The sequence below is a fragment of the Rhipicephalus microplus genome, unplaced genomic scaffold (assembly GCF_043290135.1).
Source record: "Rhipicephalus microplus isolate Deutch F79 unplaced genomic scaffold, USDA_Rmic scaffold_32, whole genome shotgun sequence".
Classification (NCBI taxonomy): Eukaryota; Metazoa; Arthropoda; class Arachnida; order Ixodida; family Ixodidae; genus Rhipicephalus; species Rhipicephalus microplus.
Genome location: NW_027464605.1, coordinates 4,797,380 through 4,819,319, shown reverse-complemented (window position 1 = coordinate 4,819,319; position 21,940 = coordinate 4,797,380). Strand labels below are relative to the sequence as shown.

The window sequence follows — 21,940 nt, the reverse complement described above, 5'->3', positions numbered from 1 at the left end:
ATTCTTTGGTTAATAAGTTCTGTATTTTTTAAGAACAAATAGTAGAGAAAGAAAGGTAGGTAGATCAACCAGTTAAGAATAACCAGTTTGCTACCCTACACGTAAGAGAAGAATGGGGGGATGGAAATAAGAAGAGGAAAAATAGGAACGTGACAGAAAGATAGCACATCACACAGCAATGTGCACAGGCACTTAGTCACTAAGAGGGCAATAATCTGGCGTAGAACGCGATTTCTTCGTTAAATTTAGGAGTTCCACAATAAGGTGTTGCGAAAGAGTGGGTTTCGGAAATTTTAATGAAACTATTTAACCACCTGGAGTTTACAGGCCTTTAATGAACTTACAAACTTTTTGAGATGAAGGACGTCCTCACTAGGACTTCATTCCTCACATTATATCCCCCAGTAACAGTAACTATGCGAAAGCTGCCGATGAGCACTTTGCATGACACATGACGTTTCATATTTCTTAATATAAATAGTGTTCAAGAGAAGACATTGCAACAGAAGGGGACAAAAGCTCTGTTGAAATTCCTACGCGACATGGTCTCGAATAAGCGGCTGTAACAGCAATATCACACACAGCGAAAGACGAGTCTGGACTATGACTGAGTGTGCGTGCGTGTGCTGCCCAATGTGCTGTGTCTATCTCTCTTACCTCCCTCCACTCTATCTTTCGTCTCCCCCATCTCCCTGCCACACGCAGGGTATCAAACTAGCTGCTTATAGGCTGGTTAACCTCCCTGTCGTTCTTTTCGTCATATTTTTCTTCCTTCTCAAATATGAAGCAAATAATATTTTCAGAAACCATTCCGTTTCCCAGAATTTTTCTTTACAGCGTGCACGTGACGGACTCAATCCGGGTCGTGTGAAGAAAAAAAAATTGCCTATCGGCAAATATAGTTTTTTAGACGAACAAGTTTTTCTTCTAAAATTTATTCTGTCTGGAGTCAGGCTTTATACCCCTTTGGAAAAACGGCGTTCTCATCGGAAGAAGTGACTACCTTTAGCATATTCTGTGCATTGTTGACAAACAATGAACCACAAAAACTCAGCTAATTGTAAACTAAGTACTCGTGTTGCCCGAGTTGCTTCAATAACTTATGCTTGAAATATTTCATTATACACATTCGCTTAGTAGAAGGCAGTACTGGGCTCAGCGAAACATTTGAAGTGGGGCGTTTCGGAAGGATTTTGGAAGGTTTTGTTTGTCTTTTACCCTTTTAGCTCGATTACAGGAGGTAAGTATCGCATGTAGTTTGCGTATGACATTGAACTTAGTTCGAGATAAAATGCAGCAGGGTTGACTGTACAGCAATCAAGTCGTTATTTGCTCAGAAATTAAAATTAATTGCTATAAAACACACTAAAATTTACTCTAGCACTTGCGCTTGCTTTACATTAGGCCCCCTGAACGTTGGAACAAAAGCACGTGAATTTCATGCATTTATAGACAGTCGGTCATAACGCGTGTCACAAAGGGATAAGAAGAGCCAGGAACGGATGCATAAAAGGAAGTCAAGTGTAGCAGATTGCCCCAGCTCGTGTGACTCGTACGCGCACTTCCAATTGCACTTTTCAATGCAATATCAAAAGACACGCGCATAAGCGTGCGCAGGGTTTTCCTTCAGGGTAGGGTGGGTGCGTTGTGAAGAGTGGCATTCTCTCCCTTAGGTAAATGCGTGGGGTAGACTTTGCCAACCCCCTCCCACTTTTAAGTGACTAGTCCCCTCCATCCCATCCTCCCCGTGCACGAAAGTGTGGTCAATATCAATTGAATCGCAGTTTTGCAGCAAGCCAGTGCGAGGGCAACCAGGGCGACTTTTTAACGCTCTACATGCTCCTACTGTAGGTATGTCGAATATTGTGTAGGCTGAGCTGCTGTGAATAAATAAATAAATAAATAAATAAATAAAGAAGGAAGGAAAGAAAGAAAGAAAATATGTTTTAGGAAAAATCCCTAAACCTGTAGATGCGCAGACAGAAAGAACATGCGGGCATTTCTCACCACTTGAATCGTTTAACCGGAGAGCCTAATCAGAAAAATTTAACTTACAGATAGAAGTGGTTGAAAAGTGCACACATGAAAGCTGAGGGGACGTCACTGAACGTCTGTAACGCTTAACCAAGAAGGCAGTTAGCTGGAGATATTGAGGTTGCGATTAATAAACAGTGGTTGAGTAGGAATCGTGCGTTACGACTTATGAACGTCGTGGCGTCTCGGTTTTTATTCATTAGCTCTGCGCCTTCTGCACTCCCCTTCAGACCACTGCCCATCACTTAACGTCTAACTGCAGACACAAAAACGTACGACGTCCCTTAGTCAGCAGTTTCAAAGAAAGCAAGAAAGTTGCGTAGAATTTTTTCGTTAACGAGACTGACACGTAAACTTCCTCAGTCTTTGACAGGGGGGAACCGTCTACGGTTGCGAAGGAAGTTAGTGGGTGCGCGATAAAACACGAGACAAAGTTAAGAATGTAATGACCTGTTTCGCCCACGTGTTAAATGCGTCACCAGTCGTTTTTCCTGAGTGTGTGTAGGCGACTTCGGGGCTCACGGATTCTGCACGTCAGCAGGTAGAGAACCCTAAGACACACAGCTCGTTCCCATTCACGTCGAAGCTTCGCTTAGGAACCGTTCTCAGCGGGGCGCCCTCAAGTTAGCGCGAGCCGAGAGTACAACCTACTTGGCGTGGGTAACAGGTGCCGCACCGGGCATGATGGAGAAGAACGGACCGGTCCGAAAGAAGGCAGTGTGCGCGCACACGTGCCCTTTTTGCCGCTGAAAGAGCGTTCGTGAAGACCGCTATCGGTGACCCCGACATAGCCGGGGCCGTTCGGAACACCTGCCGCCGCCGACGACGCCAGAGTGCCGTGTTTCGTGCGCCAGTGATACACATAAACCACGGGAATAGAGCGGGCGTGCCCGCCGCAACACGCTGTGAAGCGTCAGTGGGTTCAGGTCCGGAGGAGGTGGCGTGCTAATTACTGGCCGCGCTAGATGCGCAGCTGCTGCTGCGTGCGCGCTTGCCGATTCCACCTGGACTCATTGCTTACACGCGTGAATATAGAGACATGCATGAACACTCTTAAGCGTGTATATGTTTAGCAAATAGAAAAAACAACAACAACAAAGGTCTCAATCTAGCGCTTAATAGGTTGCGTTGCTGGGAAAGCTGGTGCATTGTCTGAAAATAAAACATATAAGAACACATATGTTCCTGGTTATACTCGTCTCCAGTGTCTCGTGTTTCTGTGCTGCGCGTTTATTTTCAGCCCGCGTTTACTATAAACCGCGCTAATACTGCTCAAATCCAGCGCTAATTTTGCGGTTAATGTACCTCTACTGTAGTAGAAGACCTTGTACCTAGTTCTTAATGTATTTCTCAATTTCATGCTAAATTTCAAGCTCATGTTGTTCTATGATGTAGGTCTTAATGCAGTTCTAATCCTTTAATGCAGCTAAATGCTACCGTGAAAACTCAGGCAGTGCATTCAATCGAAAAATCCCAGTGATTCCTTCGACAATCACAGCCAGTGCATATTAACCAGATATTACATGAGCTGTTTAACCACCTAAAATAAATTATTTAGATTATTTCTCGGCTATTTTTCTAGTTATGTTATTTCTCATCTTGCCAGTTTATTTTACACTGGTTCTGAACATTCTTAGCGTTATTTTAGACCTGTATGAATCACTGCGTGACCATGTGACTTGAGACAGTGGATGTACGATAGGTCGTGTCCCTAAAGTGCCAAAAAAAATGATGCACCCAGAATATATCTTGCTCACTCTGTTACATAAAGCTTTTCTTGATTGCTACGCATTTCTTTATTTTTTCACAAAATACAAAAAAAGAGAGATGCTGGTGTATAAAAATTAGGTGCTTCACAAACATCGTCATGTACAAAACTCTGATACTGCTGCGATCACAAATGCACATAAGACGCACCGTACATGTATTACGTAAGCATCAACACAAGTGGTACTGCAAATGTAACAGCAATATTGAAAATGATATATAATGCAATCGCGTATACGCTTCACTGTATACATATAATGTGGTGTCCGTACTGATGTGACATTTGTGCACAATAAATTCATTGTATACAAAGCACATAGACGGCCTTCAATTAGGGTAACGATGAGCACACAAAGCAAAACGTCATGTCCATATACAGTGCTCCATCCACCACGGTTAAAAAATTAGCAGCATATCCACGGAGTGAATGATGGAGAATGGGGCGAAGCATTCGTCCGTGCATTCGTTCTTGCTTCCGTCTGTCCATGCGTCCGTCTGTGCGGCCGTCCATGCATCCATCCGCCCGTCCATGCCTGCGCCTGTTCGTGCGTCCGTCCCTGCGTTCGTCCATGCACCCGCCCCTGCGTCCGTCCATGCGTCCATCCATGCATCTGTCTATGTGTCCGATCTTCCATCTATTCAACACTCCAAGTATCACCATCTCGCATCTTTCCATCATATATTCCCCATATAGAAGCACCGCCATCCAGCGGACATTCCAAGGACTAAACTAGAGGTGGCACACGCACACTTTCTTACGGCTTGCACTTCGTGTCTACTTCCCACCTTTAACCACCTCGAGTTTATGGTATATACTAGTTTACTGTATTCATGGCACTGCTGCTCAACGCTCGCTAAACCTTTTTTAAAACCAAGGAGGTTACGCCCAGCGAGTATAACGTAGCAACCCTTTCTTGTCAGATAGTGCTCAATGTACATGCCAATGGCTGCAAATGGGGAATGAGAGACAGGATAATTTGGCTTTTAGTTAACGTGCACGCTGCGAGTTTTTTATTGTTCAACAAAGCACAGGAGAAATCTCCCACCGGCACCCCCTTGCAGGTCAAAGCGTAAGGCATGTTACGTACTACGACGAGGGATGAACGGGTGCCGCTTTAAGGAGCTTCGCCCCTGAAAGCCGTTACAGTGCTCGCCTTCTGACCACAAAGTCATGGACTTTATCCAGAACGCAAAGTTCGCATTCGTGTGCTCAGAATCGTGTGCTCTAAATTTCTGGAGATATCCTCTGCGGCGTGCCTCACAATCATATCATCAATTTAGAGCACAAACGTCACAAACTCTCGCTTTTATCTGCAGCACTGATGAATTAGAATGCTTAATGGGGTGATATGGTGAAATGAATGATAGCGTGGTCACTCAGTCCCGGCAGTAAAGTGAGGGACGAGACGGACGCCGGGGCAGTTGTCAGTACCAAGTCGAGCACGTTCGCCGACGAAGCAGTGACGCGAGTGGGCTCTTTAACGAGCTGGCGAAGATTGAACGCCGAGCACACGTCGACGAAGGACGAGCAATCCGACGATCCCGAAGTGACGACGGGACACGGATCGTTCCACAAGATCCCAGGAAAGTTGAAGTCTCCGACAAGAAAAATCGGAGCCTTGGGATACCTGCCCACCACTTTGTTGAGGCAATCGTAGAGGTCGTCGCAAAAGGACGACGCCGCGCTGGGCGCTCGGTAACATACGCACAGTATGGCCTCCTGTTCGCTAACGCGAACGCCGGTGCACAGGAATTCGAGTGGAGACGGAAGCGGAACCTCGAAGGAAGTGATGTCACGAGAAACGGCCGCCAGTATTCCGCCCCCCGAGCGCCCGCAGCGGTCGTGTCTGTAGACGGCGTATTGTTTCTCGCACATGAACAGATCGCCGTTGTCAACTTTTTCCGAAAGCCACGTTTCCGTCAGCACAACCACATCCGCCAAGCAGCTGTCGATTAAGGATGACAGTGCGTGACGTTTGTTGAAGACGCTCCTTATATTTGTGAACAGGACAGTGTAGTCCTTCTCTGCTATCTTTGGTATGTACTCTGGAGATACAGTTAAAGGCATTAGTGTTTCAGCGGCACCGGGAGTTACACCATGCGACTCAACTTCACGTACCGTGTCAGTTTCGGCACAGTATACGTAACATTTTCCTTCGCTGTAAAGTTTATTGTAGTGCATGTTAAAAGGTCGTCCACTGGCCTTGCCGAAATCGAAAAGCTTCTTTCGTGCCTGCCGTATAACTTTGGAGAAGTCCTCTTGCAAATTATTTCCGGTGCCTTTCAGTTTTGACTTCAGTGAGAGAATGCTGTTTCTGACGTCAACAGAAGCAAACTTGATGACGATTAGCCGGCACCTGTTGGGAACATAGGGTCCTATTCTTCGAGCCCGCAAGATGTCTTTATCAGAGAGCCGTACTGATAAGCGATCCGAAATAAGAGATCGCACTTTCTGTTCTGTTTCTGAGCATGTTTCAGTCGGAATATCCTCGAGGCCATAAACAATCAAGTTGTCCCTGCGATACGTGTCATCTTGGTCATCGGAGTGCCTCTGAGGCACCGAACTACTTCCTCTGAATGCGTGGTCACAGACGGAGCGGCCGCATTCGGGTTGACCAAAAACGGTTTCGGAGGAGTTCATCTTTCCTTCGAGGGCCACCAATCTGGCGATGATGCTGGACACTTGATTTTCAAGGTGTCTTTGACTCGCCTTGACTGCGCTGAGAGTCGACATCAGCTCCGCATGACGTGACTCCAGTTGGCTGGCGAGAGATTCAATTGCAGACAGTAGCTCGGCGTTAGACTTAGTGGCCTCAGATTTGGGAGGACCGGGATTCAACTCGACATCACCGCACACAATAAGCATACTCGGTATGTAAGTGCAGGAAGTATATATAGGTTTTATGGTACTTGGACCTAGCTTCCAATTCAGGTTTTTGCGGCGATCATTAGACCTTCTATTAATACAAACAAATATAAACCACCCATTTACCCCTGTCATGACTTTTGCGTACATATAAAGCATCTATTCAGCACACCGTAACAGAATGTTTGGTTGTGTTATGTTTTTCGTCTTATGGGTCTCTTTTTACTCTAGTATCGTAGATAAAAGATAACTTTGTGGTCAACCTATTGGCAGTAAAACCAGGAAAGAAGAGAAGGTAGCAAGAGAAAACAATGTTGATAGAGGTAAAGAATGCAGTTGATTTTACAGCAAGCCGCAAAAATGTGTGATAACGCTACCGGAATCGGCTGCCAGCCTTGAGCAATGGCCGCATGCAGTCACCGGAGTCCATAACGTAGTTAATAAAGGAAGTTAAACTCACGAAGTTTGACTTGCAGATATTTGGGAAAAAATATTTTGTCATTTAAAGTTGTGCCATGACCAAATCACGAGCAAAGCATCACAGACTGTTGAAGGAGGCACAGACTGCGATGATGTTTCATCAAGAAGATGCGACGCTTGAAGAGGTTCCCAGGAAATGAAGTCTGCGAAGCAGGTGACTGTTCTTCAAAGAACTGAAAACAAATGAAGGCAACACACGTACCCATGAGTGAAACTGTTTTATAGTAAGCGTATACTCTTTATCTGTCGGAATTATCTTGTGCTTATTCAAGCAAGTGTACGCTGCCAATGTAGCTTCTGTTTTTACCCTATTTCCCCCGCCGTGACGACTGTTTTATTATGAACGAGTCAACGCAATGCGATTAGATGTGCTTTTGTCTTACTGAGGGGTGCTCGTATGGTATAATAAAGCTCAGTGAAAGCCAACTTCATAGCATAAGGAGATGTAGCGGTAAGGATAGCCAATTTATTCGTGCATTATAAAACACTTTCGACGATCAACGTTTTACCATAGGCTGTACAAAAGGACATGATTGAAAGGGTAAGTGGCGTTTTTTTTTTCACGTGATTAGTGAACACGCGTGACACCAGACGTAGAAGTCAAAAACTCCGAAGTTTCTAACGAACTTCAAAGAAACTCAACAAGAAAGCACTTCTGTTCTGTATATTTTTCTGCCTTAAATTGTTTGCAGGGGCGAGTATGAGGTCTGCATCACGTCGGCCGCTCAATTTGTATATGTTCTACAGTGAAAAAAAAAACACAAAAAACCAGAAAACGCGAATAATAATACAAGAAACAATAGTTACTTTGACACACAAATGAACAGGTAATAAGAACACAATATAGCAAAAAGAAGCAAATAAAGAAAATAAGCTGGCAGTAGACCATTAGATTGCAGGAGTTCACTTTGCAATATAACGTTCAAACGCACACATATTCATCCAGGTTCTACCCACAGTGTGTGGACTAACACATTACCTCGTATATAACTACACATAAATGTTCCTCACAAGTTATATTCTCGTCGAGTTTCCACCGAGAATTTTTTTACGAAGATGTTAACCTTTGTGAAAATTATTTTCAAGCGACGGCCCAAATAATTTTTTTTAAATGTGAAGGGGCACCTGTTTTACTTGAAAATGCGTTAGTATACGCGAACCTACGGTCGTTAGCATTTACCTCATGGGTATTCAGGGACTAAGAGCTGCTTGAAAGTTAGTGAGTTAATTACTTACTAACGAATATATAAGGGTAGGTTCGTTAGGCGTCTTATACAAAGCTGTAGGTTTCCCCACTACGTGCTTGAATACTGATTAACTGTTTTCGTCGCGAGATTGAACAAAAATATACTAAACTATACGCATATATACCTTGATAAAGTAATGATAATTTAATAGAGCCTATGCAGAGCTCCCAAATGGCCCCTCAAAAAGCAATTATTTAAGCAAACGCAAACACGAATTGATAAGCAGAGTTTAGCGCAGTGCAGCACTGTCGTATCTAAAAAAACGGAAACATGGCGCGAAGTTTCACCTTGATAAGGTGTCGCATAACGCACGCAATCATGGCAGCCCTAACTTACAGTTCATTGCTCTATGCACTCTGCGCGAAGCAAAGCCTTTCGAAACTTCCTGCTTAGTCCTTGTTGCACACGTCGCGACGTGCTCACTTCATCATGCAGCTCGTGCTTCTGGCGCAGCAACGCGCATGACATTACTAGCAATCAACGAAAATTCGAAGTTACGACATCTCAAATCTCTCAAATGAACTACGAAAATAAACATGCTGTGATAGTAGTGGAAGGTAATAGGAAGCAAAAGCTTTGTGAATGATTGCACAGTCAGTGTCTCAGATAGTGTTATATCAGGCCATTTTCAAGAGATTGTCGCCACCTCAGGACTGTAACTATAAGTCAGCGAACAGAACACGAACTAAATCGAATATGACTTCAAAGTATTGCTAGCGGAAACAAAAAACAAAGACATCCAATTTGTGCTCGTGTAGCTTGCTTCGTACTTAGTTGTGAGTTTATGTTATGTGTTTCGTTGTGTCGATACGTGCAGAATCTGCGGTCGCGTTTTCGGGTTCTATCATGCACTTTCATTAGTTCACTTTAGTGTTTAGGTTATTTGAGATTCGTTTGCTTGCTGCAGTCGCTTGCTTTTGACATAAAAAACTATGTAATATTTGGCTACCTCATGCACGTTTCGATCTTTTCAATGTCTACTGCTAACTATAATAACTTTTAAGTGCTGGAACGAGAACAAGCGTTAATGGAAGCGTCAAACTCTTCTGTAAAGTATATACTAAAAGGCTGTTAAGTATATGCTTGTGAGAAATATTGAAATGCTGAAATTACCTCTTCCCACTGATTCACGCCTGCCTTTATAGTGCACACAGAAAACCAGACGAGAGGCAGGCTAACTTTTCTATCTCTCATTTATTTCTTTTCTCTCTCTTGCTCCCTGTCTGCGAGTGAACATATGTTCACTACCAAGGAGAAACCCTTCCATATGCACTAGGCTTGCTGGGAAATGGACCGCTCACAGAAAGGGATATTATATATCCCGCTTGTGCAGACTTCCACGAAATTCAGCAGGAGGGTATCGCTGCGGTTTCTTAGAGCGACCAGACAAAACGACATATTGCGATTGTTCATCGACTATAAGTTTTTTGCCTTAGCTGAACATTGTTTGCCATGGTCAGAATGATATTGTAGCGCCTGAACTCATACACACTTCTTGCCTTTACATACTCACTTTCCTCTTGCCAGGTTCAGGATAGACATCCCGGCTGCGGCGGCTGCATTTCCGATGGAGGCGGAAATGTTGTAGGCCCGTGTGCTCAGATTTGGGTGCACGTTAAAGAACCCCAGGTGGTCTAAATTTCCGGAGCCCTCCACTACGGCGTCTCTCATAATCATATAGTGGTTTTGGGACGTTAAACCCCACATATCAATCAATCAGGTTCAGGATAGACAACTAAAGGACTTCTCAGGGTAAGCTCCTCTTCTTTCCTGATCCTTTCTCTATCTCTGTCTCTCTCTCCTGATTCGTATGTCAACAGTACATTGGTGCAGAATTTCCTAAATTTCACTGCGTCAATTATTTGGTGCTCTTTCTATTGAACGTAGCGGGCCCGCTGATAACAGGGCTCGGCTTCAGTTTGATCCCTGGTGACACGTGAAAGTTAATGGCATCGGCGTAAAATAAATTCTCTATTCCAAATCATTTTTCTTTTTACAAAGTTGAAATAGACGTCCCAGAATATCTCGTTGCCCAACGTAGAAGAGAATTACGGTGAGGTCTGGTGTACGGTGATTATCGCAACGTATTCTCGTTCAACCAAACCAGTCACGCAGAACCTGTCGCCTGAATAATGTTACGCTCTAGTTATAGCATGTTTGACGACGAAGTATCAATGATCATTGTTAGTGAAGTGTTTCAGTGCATCCCTCATAATCATATGGTGGTTTTGAGACGTTAAACCCCACATACCAATCAAGTGTTCCAGCATGCGACTTGCACTAGAAATTAGCTTGGAATTTCACTGGATTATCAGATTTTTGCATAAATCATGCACCGACAAGCATGCATTCATACAGAAAGCGCCAAGCAGCCTGTGGTGATCGTTGATATCTACTCGCACATTGGGAACGGAAATAACCTTGTGTTTGTTTAAACGACGATCAGAAACAATTAAACTAGGAGGTGATTGACAAATGAATCTGCAAAGGCGCTTGAAAAGAATTTGCATTGAGTCGGGCGCCTTGAAAACCTACTTTTTAGTTGGTGCTGTTCATCGCGTGTGTCTGCTAACGAAGAACTTACATACATGCACTCGATGTAGTGCTATTGTACATTCTTAGATTGCCAGGACAAGCACTCGTGCGAGTAGAAATCTCCCTTTCCTCAATCGTTGCTTTCATTGAAATAAATAAAAATGTTTCCCGATTTTCTGGCATCACGCTCTGCGTTTTACCATTAAAGCACGCGTGTGCGAATTCTACACGGCTGCAGTACGAAGCCTATAGGCTTCCGAGCTTCCCCTGTTGAAATTGCCGTTCAACTTACAGACATTGCCTGCCAGTGCTAAATGAGAATAGATAGATAGATAGATAGATAGATAGATAGATAGATAGATAGATAGATAGATAGATAGATAGATAGATAGATAGATAGATAGATAGATAGATAGATAGATAGATAGATAGAGTTGTGCAGCGCGTGAGGGTTTCAGTGTTCAAAAAAATTAGTCACATTTTATACATTTACTTCTATATGACGATAATGTTCTTACGTGACAGAGGTAGGGAGGAGGAGAAGGAGGAAGGAAAGAAATGAAAGGCAGGGTGACAGAGGTAAGATGCACGAGTAGATAGCTCTCTTGTCGAGATGGCACTCAAACGTTCTCGCGTCTAGAAAGTTTTTGGTTTGTCAAAGAAGATATACGATACAGCAGAATACTGCGTGGCCCCGCCGCGGTGCATGGTATAGTGGCTAAGGTACTCGGCTGCTGACCTGCAGATCGCGGGATGGAATCCCGGCTGCGGCGACTGCATTTCCAATGGAGGCGAAAATGCTGTAGGCCCGTGTTCTCAGATTTGGGTGCACGTTAAAGAACCCCAGGTGGTTGAAATTTCCGGAGCCCTCCACTACGGCGTTTCTCATAATCATATGGTGGTTTGGCACGTTAAACCCACGTATCAAGCAGAACACTGCGTGCCCTACATAAAGGTTATGTACAGAGAAACTATCGACCATCTCTTAGAAGTACACTCTGATGGGCTGCGAAGCAGCAGCGGTGCGCACGGCGTTGACCCGGTTGAAACCGGCGTCAATGCGGGTGCTGGAAGAACGGTTTGAAGCGAAACTCGGTCTAGCGTTTACTCGTGTAACCGTTTGTTTGAAACGCAAAGACATGTTAGGCGAGTAGGTTTTCGTGTATATTTCATCGTAGATAAACGAGCCGAACAAGTGTTTTCACTCGACGTGGGGTCAACCTTGTTGGTGGTGGAAAGGGTGAATCGAGAGAGAAGTGTGTTGCAAGCGGGTGGAGGAGCCGGCAGCTGCGGGCGCTTGGGCGAGCGTGCTGCCGGTAAAGAAGAGAGTGACGTCAGCGCGCACCTGCAAGGAAAGCGTACGAGGGGAGCGTGACATCAACGCACCGCTGTGGCGTGACCTACTTAACACCGCTCCCACATATGCGGCGTGGGGAACGCACTGTGGTGCGTTCGTACGGACGCACGCGCGTACGGTGTTACACACGTGAGACAAAGAGCTACTCCTAATCTAAAATAGACGCTACTTACAGCACTACGTTCTCGGCTCTGGGACTGTCCCTTATGAAGATATACTATGGGATAGATGTCCCTAGAAAAGGTGAAGTAGCTGGGAAGCTGCATTACAAATAGTGTTCACAATAAATTGTCTAAAAGTTAATTCGAGCGCGAACACACGACACGATCACTCAAACGCGCCCGTACCGAAGCATCAAACACACACAGCGCTCCTGGGTGTGTGCGTGTGTGAGGGATCGTGTCGTGTGTTCGCGCTCGAATTCAGTTTTAGAAATGTTGTACCAGCTAGCCAAACAACAAGTTCTTTTAGAATAAATTGTGAACGGTTTCGAACACTATTCGCAGTGTACTATATGGGAGAACCATATGCTGACCCGGGGAAGTCAAGTCCATTCCACCGCTTCCATTAGAGGCGCACATGGTGGCACAGCTAATGTGCGCTATCCTGAACGGCCGCCGCTTTTGCTCAGGTTTGATTGGACACCATGTTATAGTACCTTCTTAAACTTTAGGATAACCTTAACACAAGGAATAGCGATCATAATGCACTTAATCTTTTTCCATATCCTTTTATATCTTGCAGTCTCCGAACGAAAAGTGAAAAAGCAGCTGGGTAATGTGCTATTCGAATTTAACGTCCGCTATTAACTGTGAACAGACATCCCCCCCCCCCCCCCCCCCCAAAGCGAGTTCTTTAACGCTGTCACGTTAAAAAGATTTTAGGAGCCTGTGTTTAAAGAAAGTGGTGAACGATTTAGAGTGCTTAGTACTCTGGGAGAGCTAGAAGCCGTCCCGCGGACCTCACCTTGCTTATAGTGAGAACCTGTTCGACATTTTAGGAGCCTAGCCTCACAGCTTATCAGTTAGTTCATCAGAACAATCCTGTAGTTCTTGGAGGCAATAGATCGACTGTAGAGACACGGTCAATTGTACCTACATGCGTGTTGTGGCTAGTGTACTTTCATGTTTTAGTGTTCCTAGCAGCGAGTGATTGTTTAGTAAGCTGTGACTTCCGCTTGATTACCAACTCCCTGTTTGTGCAAAAATTAAAAAAAAACCTATTTCAGGATCCCCTACTCAAAGTGAATCGTCGAAAGCAAAAACTGTACTTCATTACTGGTTCTTACTCTAGTTAGTGTTATACTGAATACCAGTGACATCGAAGCCCAATATTACTTAAGATATAATTACCAAATCAATTATCCTGAGGATAATAATAAAAATTAATTTCATGAACTGACTGAAAAACTAGACAGTTTCTTTGTGAGCAGCTCAGGGCGCCAGCATATTTCCGGTCACGTCATGTTCCCTAGAAGGAACAGGAGAGAAGAGAAAGTCGGGGATGTTATCACGTCTGGAAGGACTGGTGTGCTACCCTACACCCGGCTAATGTTCCCTAGAGCTGTTCAAGGTCCCTTACGACACCTTACGAACCAGGTACAAAGCAAGTGTACGTCCTCCGCGATCCGCTTCGGCAGCGTGAAGGAGCACGCAGTTTATCCGTGAAATACACCAGGACACACCGACGCCAGATGGCCAGTGTCCCTACCAAACACCTGAGTGAATAGTCAGGTTTATCTCTTGTTTTCTTCCTATCCTTCACTTCATCTCTCACTCTGAACCACATAATCCCTTCCCCACGTGTAGGGTAGACAACTGGCTTTCTTCTCTCGCGTGATGCGTTGCACCACCTTCACGAAGCACCAGTCGTGCATCAACTTGACGACGTTCGTTCCATTCATGGGTGAAAAGAGAGCCGTTGCGTGCCTGAGCGTCATTTCTCATGACACCCGCGTCCGCAAGCAAAGAAAGGCGATGGTTATTTGGAAACAGGCATACGTGGAACAGCACGCAAGATTTTCGACTCGTTTCTGGTTTGTTTTCACTTCTGGACTATATGAAGGACAATTATTGGACGTCGTACATGTCAATGACCGATGTTGATCAGTTTCAATATTATTAGCGTCGCTGATTGACCAGTTATCGTAATAAAATATGGATTATATTCTGTCTGATTAAGCTTGCTAGAAAAGGTGCCGGAACGTTATGACGCTTGAAACTTGGAAACGAGTAACCTATATTTTAGAGTTTCTGCATTTCTTTGCAGGCTCAGAAGAGACAAACAATTGGAAATGATCAGATACAGTCGACCTAACCAGTCAATAATAACCAATGAATTATGCTTGCATGGAAGGGTTTAAACATGCTAACACCACAGATATTTTCATTCTGGCGAACTGTGACACCGTGATGACGTGTCACGGTAATGTGACTAAGGCGTTATAATATCTAATCACGTGACTTTTTGCATCGATCGTATCAAGGGCGTAGCCAGAAATCTTTTGTGGGGGGAGCACCTCCTCGATTTCGACGGGGTGTACCACCTTAAGGTGGTCACTTTTTGCTCTGTATGCAATGGCGAAAGAACCTTTCGGATAGGGTGAAAGAAGAGGCATGGTCCCCGCCCCCCTGGCTGCGCCACAGTATCGTGTTGACGGCGCCACCAACGATCACATTGCTCGTTTTTTGATGTACTTAAAGCTTTCGCCTTCAAAACACACGCACACAAAAGAGACAACACTATTATTGGGGCTAGAATGTAGGTATCTATTTATCTGTCTCGTTTCGTAAAGCCTGCAGCATATAACGCTGTTCTTATGCAACGCAAATATCACGCAGGAGCAGTGGGGACACAATGTCCGCATGATCGCGGGGGGTGTCACCTGCACTCGGACACCTCCAGGTAGGAACACGTCATCTTGAAGGTCGCTAAAAGCGCTGGCAAAGAGCAACAGAGCACAGAAAGCGCACTTGTATCTTCGCGCTTGCTATGAACTTGGGGCATCGGCACGGGCGTCAGTAACCGCGGTTGCGTGGCGTGGTGGCAGCAGCAGCGGAGCCCGCGGATCGATCGGCCAGTGGCTCGAGCTCCGGCCGGGATGCGGGGAGCCGGATGTCGGAACGTGGCCCGCACCATCCGGGTGGGCTAACAAGTGTTGTGCCCGCTCCACTCGGGTCCCTCAGCCTCTCGTTGCTCCCGGGTGCAGTGAACTTGGACGTCGAACTTCGTTTTACTGGTGATAACCCACGAACCGATATCGAAAGACAGAAGAGGAAAGAAAGAACTTTGGATGGCGTATGCAAGTTTGTTGGTGTGCAGTGGACTAATGTGAAAAAAAATGAACGAAGAAACTAACTGATGAAAGGATTATGTGAATTATAGTAATGAATAAACAAGCTGGGTCGTGAAAAACGCAGTCGAGGAAGCACAGAGTTAGATGGAGAGACGATATTAGGTTCGCGGGGATCAAATCAAATCAGGTAGAACAGGATAGGGTGAACTAGAGATCATTTGGTGATGAATGATGATGGTAAATTATTGGCAATCTTGAACGAATAAATAAATACAGAAGGAACGTGTAAACGAAAGATAACTCGGCTGCTGGCACAAAGGTCGCGGGATCTAATCCGAGTTGTGGTGGCGGCATTTCGATGGAGAGAAGACGCTGGAAGTCGGTGTGTTCATGTACAAGTTAATGAACCGATGATGGAATTTTTGCGGAGCCCTCCATTAAGGCATCTCTCTTAAATATATCGTAGTTTTCCGATGTAAAACTCCAAAAATGGGAAGAAAGAACTTGAAAGAAAGAACGTGAAAAAATGAAGGAAAGAAAAAGAAAGAAACAAGAAAAGAAAAAAAGAACAAAAAGGAAGGAAGAAAAAAGGAAAGAACAAAGAAATTAACTGAACGAGCATTCGGGTAAAAAGCACATGTCATGCTATAGGTCGCAGCTTTTTGTGTCATGAATTTGATCGTAAGGGTTTCGTCAACAAAAGACGCTTCATGTATCATCCTGTGGAGAGTTCGCGCTTGAGTTGAGCTGTTACGCGATAACATTCCGTGTATTGTATAAGGGTATATTACATCTATGTCATTACAGCTACATCTGTGTCATTGCAGTGAAACCATCTTTGGGGATCGTGTGCCATCGCCATCGGCGTTGGGGATCCGTGACATTCGCTAAAACTAATACAACTGACCACCGATACGATATGCTTATACTAGCTTTGAGTATACGCGTAAACTGCTTCATTCCATTGAAGTCATCTTTGGGGATCGCGTGCCATTTTCATCAGCATCTGGCCTCCGTGGCATTTGCTACAACTGATACAGCTGACCATCGAAACGGTATTTTTGTACGAGCTGTGACTCTACGCTAAACTGTTCCATTGCAGTGGAGCCATCTTTGGATCTTTGGGGGTCGTGTGCCATTGTCATCAGCGTTGGGCATCCGTGGCATTCGGTAAAACTCATACAACAGACCACGGGGACGTGTGACCGAAAGAGGAAATGAAAAAAAAAGGAAACATAACAGTTCATTTGGCGATAGTGGTGTCACGATTCCAACTCGTCAATGTCGAGCAGGACCACGCAGATAAGTCTCATAACCACTGCAAATTTGATCGCGATCTGGTCTGGCTCGGATCGAAAACGGCGTAACACGGATATTTTTGATAACGATCGTGTCTGATCCTCATTGAATTTCACGATCATCACGATTGGCCCCCTTACGCAAGTTGCAGAAGGAAGCCAATGTCACCGTTGAGAAATTTTATCCCCACCGAGCTCTATCGCAATCAGCAGTTCACCGTGTGACACCGACATAAAAAGGAAGCAAACCACGTTTCGGGCTTAATGGCGATCAGTATCACGTACCATGAGTCGCCGGCATAAGTGTATGTTATTACATTTCGTGCAAGTCAAAAACTTCTGGCAATCAAATCATGCTGTGTACACATAAACGCAAAGTAACACAGTGTGCTAATATTGTTTCATTTATTATTTGTGAAAGACTGCACACTTTTGTCTTTTGCTGAGGTACGGAACTTCTTCCGTCGATATGTAGATATCTTCACAGAGGGCACGCATAATAGATAAACAAACAAATTGTAAATAAATAAAGCTGACGCATATCCACGAAGTGAATGCTGATAATGAGGCGAAACAGTGTGCATCGTATCATGCAACATGGCTTTCTATCTTGCTCTGAGTAACAGCCTTTCAATTTGTTCTTGTTTACTTTTTTTTCTGTCTCACACTCTGATTTATGGTTGGTTAAATTTCGATATTTTTATGATGTTGTGGCCTTTTGTAGTGATTGTTCTTGTTAACAACCTTTTTTTGATAACCTTTTTGTTGTTCACGCATCTTTCGTTTCATTCACGTGTTTTGGCATTGCCGCTTTAGAGCTTTTATGTTGTTGTAATGACGCAACTAATGATGATGGTACAATATGTTTGCAAACCATCATCACGTTAAACATTCGGTCCTTTGCAGCAGCGGTGGTGCTACTCGCTACCACCCTATCTGCGGCAATTCCTCTAGGCAGGCTCGGTACGTATTACCTCGGAGGGTCGTTCATTTCATAAGCTCATTTTATTTCATGATCTTTTATGTAGCACGCACGGGATTTCGTGAAACCATGTTAATGCACGGTAGCGAAGCTGAAATATTACCTTTCACACTACGGTAAATAGTTAGGTGGTTAGCTTGGTAAAGTAGAGGAAAAACAGTGCGAGAAGGACGAGGACGCAGACACACAGCGCACATATGAGCGCTGAACTCATAACTAAGTCGTAAGTACACCAGAGTTGTAAGTTTAGTGCTTGTGTGTGTACTTTGTTTCTGTGTGCTCGTTCCTTTTCGCTGTTTTCCCCGATAAGGAGACGTATGCACCAACTCGGTCAAATCAAAGTCCTGCTTCGTAAAGTGTTTTGGTCTCATATTAATTTCAGTTCAGCTCATGACTTGATTTGGTGCGGGTGACACGGTCCTATCTGTTGCTATGCTGACACTGGGGTGTACATCGCTTCAGGCGCCATCCTGTTTCGTACAGCGTGCCACTAGTACAATTCGTGGGTTATGCGAATAGTATCTGTCGTTACCACGAATTACGGCCATCTGTTCGCGTCGCATGCCATGAACTTGTTTGGCACTTGCGCCGCATCACTACGGTCACCACGTCTATACCTTGAAACGGAGTGTGCGATTGTTTCTGAAAAAGCCGAAACAGCTTATACTCTCATACAAATAAACCTTCAGAAAAAACAGCCCGGGTTATAATTATTTGCGTAAAAGGTGGAACGAAAATGGAAAACACAAGTGCGCCGCAGCTTGACCAGTCACTTTTACCTTGTTGCATAATAAATGTGATTGGTGCTAATGAGTAGTACAACGATAAATAACATATGTTGTAAAATCAAACAAGAAAGATGATCATGGGATGATGTAGACATGAAACGATTAAAGATAAGCGAACATAGAATGTTGCTAGGGTGTAGTGTATGTGAGAGGGCAATTATTGAATACGTATAATGAGGCCAAAAGGGCGGCCACTCACCAGGCCCAATACCAAATTATAGTTAGACAATGGAAGTTGTTGGGTGTCCGATGAGGAACATTTTGCCACAAAAATGTTTCGAATCGGTTCATCACGAGCGGAGAAAACAGGTTTTTTTGAAGCGGCGCAAAACGAGGATGATAGGGGGCGAGCTCGAAACCCTTGACGCTCCTCCGCGTAGCCTTCGCAAGCACAAATCTCTTCCCCAACCTCTGCGTCATCGGACCAAGAGGTAACGTGCGCATGACATGCCCAAACAAGTCCAACCCACGAGCATGCGAGCGGCGTTGCTTTGTTGACTAGCGCTATTTTGTGGTCATCTGCCTGTTTCCGCGGGATGGTTTGGAAACTCTGGCTTATACGCGGTAGAGTAGATGAGCACAATGAGTGCGCGAACGCGTAGGAGTGTCCCACGGCGGTCGTCTGCTCCATGCACTGACCGCGGGGACACGAACGCATGCGAAACGCCGACACATTAGCCCCTCATATCGTTGCAATTCACGGGAGAAAAATGGAAAAAAGACGATCACATTCCCTTATTGCATCCCATTATTTATCTAGTGTTTTATTATTCTTTCAAGCAACAAATTACATAAATTACGCATGCCGTGTTAAATAATTTTCACCATGTCAGATGCCTCTGTTTGCAACGTCAGAGTGGAGTCGTCTACGTAGAGGACCAATGTCACTGCATTGCCGTGCACTTAGGGCTATTCATGCGCACACGTCGTGGCCTCATTCACTGGGCGCGCGCTGGCAGAAGGGAGGGGGAGACGCGTTCATCTTGAAATTGGACCCGTTTCCGCGGCGCGTAGCGTAGCAAATTTGGGCAGACGTGATCATGAACGCCTCGTCTACGCATTGCGCTTGTCACCTCAAAATTGTCAAACCTGGTGAGTGGCCCTTTAAAGGCTGCGTTCAAGCCCAGCAGTACCAAGGAATTAGGGAAGAAAGAAAGGGGTTAACCAGAAAGACTTCCGGTTGACTACCCTTCACGGGTAAGAAAAAAGAATAAAAATAAAAACAGTATATATATATATATATATATATATATATATATATATATATATATATATATATATATATATATATATATATATATATATATATATATATATATATATATATATATATATATATATTACGCACTACATTTTCATCTAAGTGATAATTGGATCACTTGAGGGATAAATAGATGGACAAATCATTTTCTCACTACTTTAGTTTAAGGTGCTCAAGATTTGAATGCCTTTCTCCTGGACAATACGTAAGGCCGGCAAGGAGGATAGTGCACACAAGAAAAATTTGTACTCCACGGATATTTGCTGACAAACTCTCGTACGATGATCGCTGGATGCCAGCCCCGCCGCGGTGGTCTAGTTGCTTACTCGGCTGCTGACACGCTGGTCGCGGGATCAAATCCGGTGACCACGGCGGTGGCTGCATTTCCGATGGAGGCGGAAATGTTGTAGGCCCGTGTACTCAGATATAAAGAACCCCAAGCAGTCGAAATTTCCGGAGCCCTCCACTACGGCGTCTCCCATAATCATATGGTGGTTTTGGGACGTTAAACCCCACAAATCTATCAATCAATCGCTGGATGCCGCTACTGTGGAGCTAATTTAAATGTTGGCGAACGCTAACATATAACTGAGGTGACTCTAAGGAGGTTTTTGGACAACCTACGTAACGCCTTGGACAAATTTCACACGAAGGGATAGAATAAAACCTCTACAAGACAACTTCCACAGAACCTTCTGCGTGAATTTTTTATTCATTCATTCATTCATTCACTGATGTGGGTAACACAGCATTTTTAGGTATATCCTACCCTTGTTTTGGATTGAGTTGACACCAAAAATTTTACTTTCACCATTCTAATAACTATCTTTATCCCATAATAGCTAGCCTAAAGGACAAAATGAAAGCCTAGTTAAGTTTTTTCGGAACATTCCACTGTGCCAGCTACAAGCAAAACTATTTTACATCAGCTGCCGAACTCTGAAACATAACCAGATGAAGTATGGAGGCTTTCAAGGATGAATCACGCTAAGCGTGTCCTTTAATGTTGACTCTATCCACGGTGGGGCTTGCGACGACAATCTTTCTGGTATTGCCTTCTGCGACGTTTTAGGCAACGCATAAACTGACATGGTCAATGGGTTCATTGTTGATGGGCAAAAGCCGAGGTCTTTCAGTGAGGGCCGTGTAGCCTTGTTTCCAAATAAGGGCATGGATCCTGACGATCCACGGTCGTGGAGGCCAATTACTCTTAACACGGACAACAAACTTGTTGCTATGATCCTTGGCTTGACGCTAAAACCTTTTTTGCCTGGTATAGTGTCACTCACGTAAACGTATGTGTGCAGTGCCGGGTAGGTTGATTTTTAGGGGCGAAGCTCCTTAAAGCGGCACCCGTTCGTCTCTCGTCATAGTGCGTAACCACTCTTACGTTTTGATCTGCAAGGAGGTGCCGGTAAGAGATTTCTCCCGTGCGTTGTTGCACAATAAAAAATTCGCAGCGTGCGCGTTAACTAAAAGCCAAATTCTTCTGTCTCTCATTCCCCATTAGCAGCCATTGGCATGTACATTAAGCACTATCTGACAAGAAAGGGTAGCTACGTTATACTCGCTGGGCGTAACCTCCTTGGTTTTAGAAAGGTTTAGCGTGCGTTGAGCCACAGTACCATGAATACAGTGAACAAGTATATACCATGAACTCTAGGTGGTTAAAGATGGGAAGTAGACACGAAGCGCAAGCCGTGAGAAAGTGTGCGTATGCCACCTCTCGTTTAGTCCTTGGAATGTCCGATGGATGGTGGGGCTTCTATATACGTAATATATGAGGAAAGAGGTGCGAGATGGTGGTACTTGGAGTGTTGACTAGATGGACGAACGGACACACAGGCAGATACGTGGACGGACGCACGGATGGTTGCACGGATGGACGGACGCATGGACGGACGCAGGGCCTGATGCATGGATGAACGCAGGGACGGACGCATGAATGGACGTGCGCACGCACGAACAGGCGCACGCAAGGCCGGGCGGATGGACGCACAGGTGGTCACACAGACGGACGCATGGACTGT

At 44.7% G+C, this 21,940-nt stretch overlaps 1 protein-coding gene across 1 annotated transcript in view; it reads right to left on the bottom strand.

Annotated features, from left to right (window-relative positions):
- Window positions 1-3,800: 3,800 nt before the first annotated feature.
- LOC142786804 (uncharacterized) overlaps window positions 3,801-21,940 on the bottom strand; it is a 33,244-nt gene continuing 15,104 nt past the window's right edge. Inside the window, exon 2 of the mRNA XM_075884455.1 lies at window positions 3,801-7,320. Within this exon, the coding sequence (XP_075740570.1) occupies window positions 5,138-6,826 (1,689 nt within the window). The 5' untranslated portion in view covers window positions 6,827-7,320 and the 3' untranslated portion in view covers window positions 3,801-5,137. The remainder of the gene's footprint in view (window positions 7,321-21,940) is intronic.